Source organism: Athene cunicularia (genome assembly GCF_003259725.1).
Source record: "Athene cunicularia isolate RWA chromosome 26 unlocalized genomic scaffold, athCun1 chr26_part2, whole genome shotgun sequence".
NCBI lineage: Eukaryota > Metazoa > Chordata > Aves > Strigiformes > Strigidae > Athene > Athene cunicularia.
The window spans coordinates 340,834-349,318 of record NW_020799137.1 but is presented as its reverse complement, the minus strand read 5'-3'; the positions used below and the strand labels follow the sequence as shown (position 1 = coordinate 349,318).

Sequence of the window (8,485 nt, the reverse complement as noted above, 5' to 3'; positions counted from 1 at the left end):
CCCCCCCCCCCCAGCGGAGGGCACTGTCCCAGCAGCACAGGGATGGGGTTGCTCTGCCCACAGCATCCTTTCTACATAGTGGCAACACTGCTAGGAAATTCAAACCATAAAGAAAAAAAAATAAAATAAAAGGTTTGTTGGCTTTTCCACACTGTCATCAGAGAAACCCTATGTCCTGCAGAGACACCAGCAGCTGCCACCAAGTTTCAGGCGACTGGAGGGGGTGTAGGGGCTTGGGCCATGATGCTCCAATAACACCAGGATCCTCATCCCGCACCGCTCGGCATCACCTCCGACAGCCGCCCCCTTCCCTCTCTCCTCTTTGTGTCCTGCAAAAGTCGACCTGATGCCTGGAGCCGTTATCGCTGTGGGCACTCATTAGGAGTTTTAATCAGGTTTTAATGGTCCCCGTATCGCTGGGCAAACCACACTGAGAGGGGTCAGCGTGCTGCAGGGTCACCTTTCCGCAGATTGTTTGCACCCCACTGTACTAATTGGGTTTTGCTGATAACAGCGGGCACCAGAGTGTCAAAACGTGCGTACACCCCAGGCACACACCTCCCCGGGGTGTATGCACATACCAGCACCCCGTGGGGCCCCCTTCCCCATCCCAGCTGGGGAGAGACACCCATAAATGGAGGGGGGGAGGGGGTGTCCCCCTGCTGCTCACAATGGCTTTGGATGCCAAAATGAAAAGTCAAAATGATGCCCCCACGCAGGCAGTGCCTGGCTGTGGTGAAGGATTTGGGGTGCTGAAGGATGGAGGATTTGGAGGGGGGATACAGGGGGAGCACGGGGGCTGTGTTAGGGTACCATGATCAGCACGGTGTGAGTGTCCCCCCACCTTGCCGGGTGACACCTTGAATTTAGCTGATGTTTGCCGTGTCCTTCAGTGCCTGGGTGTCACCTGCCTTGGCCGGGTGCCCACTGGAGGGGATGGGGCAGCGGCAGTCCCGGTGGCTCTTGGTACCGCAGGTGGGGTGCGCAGGGGCTATATAAACCCCCGGGCGTTTGCCCTGGTAGCCCCGGCACAATGCGGCTCCTCGTGCTCCTCTGCACTGCCTCTGCCCTCTCCCAGGGCATCACCAAGTAAGTCGCTGTAGCATCGCTCTCGCGGGCCACCCGAGTCAAGCTGAAGAGGGAAAATGAGAGCTCGGAGCCTTTTAATGGGTTTGAGAAGGGGAGCTGAGGTCTGGGAAAGCTGCTGCAGGGGTGCAGAGGAGGCCGGGGGGGTGCCTGGCAGGGATCTGGTTTCTGGAGGTGCTTTGAGGTTTTGCAGAGATCCCTGACTCAGTGTTTTGGGGGGAGTCCACTGGGCTTCTGCTGTTGGATCAGCACAAATATTGAAGGTGTCAAATGCTGCTTGCAGAAGCTGCAGGCAGCAAAATCCCGTCTAACTTTATTTTTTCTTTGGTACTTGTGCCAGGCTGCGCTTGGAAAGGGGGAAGAAGCTGAGACAGGTCCTCAGGGAGAAGGCTTTGCTGCACCACTTCTTCCAGCATCACCACTACGACATTGGCACCAAATTCCCACATGCTTTTCCCAACGGGACCAAAGTGGCCACTGAGCCCCTGCTGAACACCCTTGACGTGAGTATTGGCTTTGATCCCCAGCGGCACAGCCCTGGGGGGGGTTGTGGGATGCCCATCCCCATGTCTGTGCTGTGCATGGGCCAAACCCAAATCCTGCTACCCCAAAGCCTTCAGCTCACATCCTTTGCCCCTTCTTGCCCCTGCTGGTGGCTCTGGACAGAGCCAGGACACTGAAATGTGCCCCCAGCAGCTCTGCTAGGAGCAAGGTGTCTCCATGAAGAAGGGGACCATGAAGGTTGCAAGCCTGGGGAAGTTCCAGGTTTGTTTTCGTGCCTTACAAGCAACCCTTGGTCCTGCTTCCCCACAGATGGAGTACTATGGGGCCATCTCCATCGGCACCCCACCACAGGACTTCACCGTGGTCTTCGACACCGGCTCCTCCAACCTCTGGGTTCCCTCCGTCTCCTGCACCAGCCTGGCTTGCCGTAAGTAGGGGCAGGCAGGGCTCCCTGCTTGGCACAGCTGGGTCCAGCAGCACATCCTGGGCTTATAACTGCACAACTGAGTCCAAAGGTTGGGGTGACATTGCCAGGGGACCAGGGGGCACCTAGGCAGTGCAATGAGCAGACCCCATGGTGCCGGGTCCGTAGCACCTGGGAAATGCACTGGCGAGATGAGTACTTGGAGTGTAGGAACTACTCCGTGCTGTACTCCACAGGGTCATGTGCTTAGTGTTCAGTGCCTCAGTTTCCCCATCTGTCCAGAGGGAGTGATGGGGTTTCCTGCAGATCCCTGGTCGCTGGAGGAGGGGCAGGGACAGCAAATGCTCACAGCTAAATAACGCAGGATAATAAATGGCAGGTCTAAACGGCAATTCAGCAGGTTCCTCCTCCCACGCTTCCCTTACAGCTTAGCCTTGCTGGAAGTCTTCGTTTCTGATTTTCCCACTTACCTTCTAGAAAACCATCAGATGTTTAACCCATCGCAATCCTCCACCTACAAAAGAACAGGGCAGAACTTGTCTATCCAGTATGGCACCGGCGCCATGGAGGGCACCGTGGGCTCCGACACCGTCACTGTGAGTGTCACGGTGGCATTTCCAGTGGGGGTCCCTTGTGCCTTCTCCACCTGATTGACATCGATATTGCAGTGATCCATATCTTACATCATCCTCCTTGTTCCTAGCTTGCATCTCTGGTGGACATCAACCAGCAATTTGGCTTGAGCACCACCGAGCCCGGCCAGTTTTTTGTCCATGTCAAATTTGATGGGATCCTGGGCTTGGGCTACCCAAACCTGGCTGCTGATGGGATCACACCGGTGTTTGATAATTTGGTGAATGAGAGCTTGCTGGAGGAGAACCTCTTCTCGGTCTATCTGTCCCGGTAAGCCATGTGGGTCTCAAGGGCTGGGGAAGGCAGCCGACGAAGCTCATGCAGATCTTTGCATTTGGTGGTGGCTCCAGCTCCTCTGCTGTCACTGCTGCCATCCGGCTGTTGTCACCGTGTCCCGAGATGCAAAGACTGGGGGGCTCATAGCAGGTGGCCACCAGACTCACTGGGGAGCTTATGACTTGCAGGGAAACCTCTCTAGTTTTCAGCCACATGCTCCCTTTTTCCCCTTTTCTGGGTGCCAAGGCCCTGGCACACACTGCTGCCGTACCACTGCCTCACTGCTGCTCTCTAGTGAGGAGGGGAGCAGATGTGACCGTGGCATCACAAGCGGCATCTCACCCCATGGGACATGCAGCCCCACTGGTTTAAGCTACCTGCACTGAAGCCACGTGGCAAACCCTCCACTATTTTTCTTTTTTGCATCATCCAGTGAGACAACAGGGAGTGTGGTCATCTTCGGGGGCATCGATGAGTCTTATTTCACCGGCTCCATCAGCTGGGTCTCTGTCTCTTACCAAGGTTACTGGCAGATCTCCATGGACAGGTAACAGAACAGCTCTGCTGTTCATTTCTAACCATTGTTTCTAAAGAGACATTGGACCCATCAACATTGGAGGTTTTCCACTGGCATGTAACACCCCATGGCTGTGGGATGCAGAAGGTTAAGGGACCAATATCCACAGTACTTTGGTAACTGTCACCTAAAATGGGGATGCTTTGTGCCTGGGACACAGCCCGGTTCTTCTCTGCACAAAGCCTGTGCTCCTGGGGACATCTCTGGTGATGAGTAGAGCAAAATTATGGTCTAAAACCAACTTTGTTGGACTTGGTTGGGTCCTGACAGCTGGGCTGTGTTCAGTGCTTCAGTGCCCATGTGTGCAAGAGGAGCTGGTGATACCAGCTGGCATTGCAAAGCAAAAGGTTCAAGGGCAACACAGCTTTAGCTCTTATAAAAGAAGTTCAAAACCATCACTAAAATCCAGCTGGTTATTTAATGCCCCCCTTCTTTGTCTGTCCCCCCAGCATCATTGTGAACAACCAGGAGATCGCATGCCGTGGGGGCTGCCAAGCGGTAGTTGACACCGGCACTTCCCTCGTGGCTGGGCCACCCTCTGACATCAGTAACATCCAGAGCACAGCTGGGGCCAGGCAGGACGCGTACGGAGAGGTAAGAGCACCCATGGCTTGCTCTGCTTGCCCTGGAGGCAGCCTGGTATTGCAGAGCCCAGCGCCAAGCCTGCTGCCACACACAGGGAAACCACATCTCTGCTCATGGCAAAGCAGCCCTGCTCCTCTGATACCTCCACACGGATCACCATGAGACAGCCCTAGTCTCTAGTTTATACTGGTGAAATCAAATCCCTTCATTCCTCGCCCTGTAAGCATGTTGTTTCCCACCTAAAAGCCTCTTTCCGCTGCTCTCTGCAGTATAATGTGAACTGCAGCTCCATTTCTGCCATGCCTGATGTCATCTTTGTCATCGAAGGGATGCAGTATCCTGTGTCTGCCTCGGCTTACACTGAGCAGGTAAGGGGGCTGCCAGGTGGTCCTGGTTTCAGGAGCCTCGCTCAAGGTCCTTCTACTTTCTTCAGTGGCTCTGGTCACTTTGGCTTCTCCCTTTCCCATGGGAGATGGGGGATGGATGACCATGGGCCCCCAGAGCAATGCAAGTGAAGATACCCTCATTTACCTTTTCTTGGTCAAATGCAGAACAGCAAAGGACCTTGCATCAGCAGCTTCCAGAACACCTCTGGGAACCTCTGGATCTTGGGAGATGTCTTCATCAGAGTGTACTATAGCATCTTCGACCGGGCCAACAACCGCGTTGGACTGGCCAAGGCTATTTAGATACATCACGATGGCAGCAGTGCTGTGGTTTCATCACACAACCAGACGACAACCATATTTTTTGGTGTAGCAAGAGATCCCCAAGGAATCTCTCACACACAAATAAAGCGTTGATGGTTCAGAGTCAGTGGCTGCGTATTTATGTGTGATAACATGACAGGAATTAGGAAGGAGCTGTCATACACTTGCTGCTTTGTGGTGTCTAAGGAGCATTTGGTCCTCATAGTCTTGACCGTGGCCTTTGGGAGGTGTGGTCATAGCCTTCAGGGACTGAGGGGTGGGCGTCTAGGAAGTGAAGACTGGCTCTTTTATTGGGGCTGCATCAAGTGAATGAATTTGGAAACCCCAAATTTCCATCCAGGGAGGATGATCTCACCCTCCCAGACACAGCCTGTCTCGGAGCAGATCCCTGCAGACCCGCAGCCATGTCCCACCAGTGGCTGACCAAGTAGCTCCCCATCCCCAGGCTCAAGGTTTGTCCCTGTGTCTCCTACATAGTGTCTGATAGCCCAAAGACATCTCAGGGCTGTGCCTGCCCCAGGAGGTTGTGGCTTGGTGGAGATTTCCCTTGGAGCACCCGAGAGAACAGGGCAGGGGATGTCTCTTACTCATCATGAGGCTTTTACAGAGGTACCTCCACAGCTGCACATGTGTAGAGGTGATGATGTCTTATTTCAGCTCCCGTAGTTTAGAACAATACAGTTACACTTAGTTGTTTCCCCATAAAGAATCTCAATTAAACATCCCTTTCCCAGTGATCACTCTGTGCTATGAGGTGGTCACCAAGAGCCTGGAAACACCAGGTACTGCTCAGTTATGGTCTTTACTACTGTGCAACACCCCCACACCTCCCCACCCACACCCCCAAAAAAAAAATCTAATCTATTTTATGATCATTTTTCCTCACAATGGTCAGGACAGTTCCTTCTTTAATTGTGTTACATTCCTTTAAAGTAGAAGTTCCCATTTTTGAAAAGGAAATTACCATCATCCATATAAAGTCCTATTAAATATGGAGGCTGCCTCTTTTCTCCCGAGCAGCTGCAGTGAAAGTGCTCAGCAGGCGGCTGGGAGAGAGATCCAAGAGTCCCTGCTGCTTCTTCATGTCTGCTGTGCTGAGGGATAAGGGGTTATTTGCATTATTCATTGAGAAATGAGGCTCCATCACTGATGGGGCCCAGGGATTGCTTACCTGATGGGAACAGGGATGCGAAGGTGGAGATCCAGGCGACTGGGGTTGGGAATTAATTTTTCTCTCCTCTCACTGTGACAAAGTTGCTCTCTCTTTGAGCCAGCTGGAAAGGCCTATATGATGTGGGATGGTGGAAATGTGATCTGTGTCCCTCCAGCTCACTGAGTTCACACAGCGCTGGGTCAGTCAGGCCCAGCCCAAGCATGACCCAAGCTCGGATTTTGGGCAGATGGGACTTTAACTTGGCTCCATCACAGAAATTTTCTCATTGTTATGAGCAACAAGAAATGATGCCAATGCAGTGGGAACCACAGCTGAGAGGAGCAGCAACCCACGGACCAGCCCCTGCCAGGATGGACAAGACCCAGCAGGAGCACCCAGGGGCTGTAGCTGAGCTCTCCATGAGTGAGATGGCAGAGGGAAGTTGTGTTCTTGTCCCAGGCAGGACCAACAGCCCAAATCCTGTGCCAGAAGGCAGCTCCTAAACCCTTCTGGCACAGCTACTCTGCACCAGTGCCGAGAGGCCCTGGCAAACACCACCCTGCAATGGGCTTCCTCCATGAGAGCATCCCCCGTGGGCCAAGCATCCCTTCCCACATCTGCGTTCACACATGCAATAAAGAAATAAACGAGCTCAAAGATTCCAAACGTGAATTAGAGAGGGGGAAAACACACCAGGACTGTCTACATCGAGGGAAATATCTATCCTGGAGTGCCATCTCGTGGCTGCGGTGCCAAAACTGTACTCCTGTGCATCGGGGAAGTGCAGAAATATATGCGTGGTGGCAAAAGGATGCTCCAGGGCTTGCTTGGAAATCTCAGCTCAAAGGAGGAAGGAGATGATTCTAGCTGATAAATATTTCACATGTAGCCACAAGTTCCAACTTCCTCTGGGGATACAAAGCAGCCAGAACATCCTTCTGATAAAGCAAAGAGGTTCCTTGTCCCCTTTTTAGCCTTTTCTGTGCCAGTACAAAATTTCAAGTGGGAATGCAGCCTGTGTGCTAGGGGGCATGACAGATTGGATCATTAGGGCTTGACTCAATAACAGTAGAGTTAATAAGAGCCTTTTTATGGGTTTCATTGAGCTGTGAGCTTTGGGCCTGTATTTGGGAAGGTACTAAGCTGCAAATTGTGGGGGAAAATGGGTTTTTGGGTAGGTGTTCATCAAGCACCAGCTGAGTGTTGACACTGGGTACTCATAGCCTGGTTTTCCTCCTCTTCACTTTAGAATAAAGTGGGCTAAAGTGTCTGGAAAAGTTTAATGCCTCTGACCCCTTCCTCATAGCATAAATCAGGGAATTCCCTCGGACCTGGCCTTCTGCAACAGATGGTGTAAGCTGAAGTGCTGGGGAAATCCCTGCAGAGTTTGTCCTCAGCTCACAGATCTGGAGACCAATAATGTCCCATGTCTCAACTTCCCCCATATGGTTCCCAACTGATCCCGTGGAGCAGCACAAAACCAAGAACAAAAGGTTGAGTCCAAATAAACAATATTTTCTGCATGCCAGACTTTGAAGCATCTATTCTTTTAATTGAGAATAAAGTTTACAAGTTAATAAGAATCAGGTTGTTCCTCCTTCTTTCCATCCATCCATCCATCCATCCATCCATCCATCCATCCATCCATCCCAGCACCACTTTGGTCCGTGTTTGCTAAGAGAGCAGGAGCAGTGACGATGTGATCATAGCAAGAAGGCTGAATATTTCCCAACCCAAACCTTTCCACCAGGGTTTCTCGTGGTGACTTCTCAAGGAATAAGCACCAAAAGTGCTTCAACTTTGACAGGTTGACAGTGAAGTTTGAGGAGGAGCATGCTAAAAAATAAAAGAATGTAAAAAGTTTAAGTTTTCAAAAGGAAAAAGAGAAAGAACCTGCTATGAAATAAAAATAGCTGCTAGAGAGAACTGAGGGATGAATGGAGAGGAGCTGGGGATGTCTCAGGGTGCTGCTCTCCAGCTGTGGACACATTCCCACGGATGATGAGAACTTGAACACGGCTGGAAGATGAAATACCTCTCACAGCTCCTCCTCCTGTCTGGGATGACAGTCTGGGGGGTTCCAAAGGATGGGATGAGGAAGAGGATGGTGGAGGGATGGGACAAAACCAGGGAGAGCAGGCAAAAAGGGGGATTTGTCTCAGAGGGAAAAACCTGTCCTGAGGGAACTGTGCTGGTCACATCCCAGATCCATCTGTATGGGGTGTGAAAGACCTCAATGCAAAAAGACAGTCCATAAAAAGACCCCTAAGGCAAAATAACAATTTCCCCAGACCAGAGTTGCGGGATTTCTGCCACAGGGAAAATCCAGGCAAGCCCATACTCACATTTTCCATCAGATCAGGAATTTGAAAAAAAAAAAAAAAATAAAAATCCATCTTTCATGGCTCCTTCTGAATGAAATTGCAAACCAGAGATGCTGGCATGTTGCGTAATGATCGTGTCGAACCTTTAGGAGATGAGACATCAAGTATAACAGATGTGGGATATAAAGCGGATGTGTAGACACTGCATGAGAA

At 51.6% G+C, this 8,485-nt stretch overlaps 1 protein-coding gene across 1 annotated transcript; it reads left to right on the top strand.

Annotated features, from left to right (window-relative positions):
• Positions 1-1,029: 1,029 nt before the first annotated feature.
• On the top strand, positions 1,030-4,774 carry LOC113489003 (embryonic pepsinogen-like). Its single transcript, XM_026864475.1, has 9 exons — positions 1,030-1,089; positions 1,427-1,589; positions 1,900-2,017; positions 2,492-2,610; positions 2,718-2,917; positions 3,357-3,470; positions 3,950-4,094; positions 4,355-4,453; positions 4,637-4,774. Exons 1-9 carry the CDS (start codon positions 1,034-1,036, stop codon positions 4,772-4,774), a joined length of 1,152 nt encoding a protein of 383 aa, XP_026720276.1. The 5' UTR covers positions 1,030-1,033.
• The last annotated feature ends 3,711 nt before the right edge of the window (positions 4,775-8,485 follow it).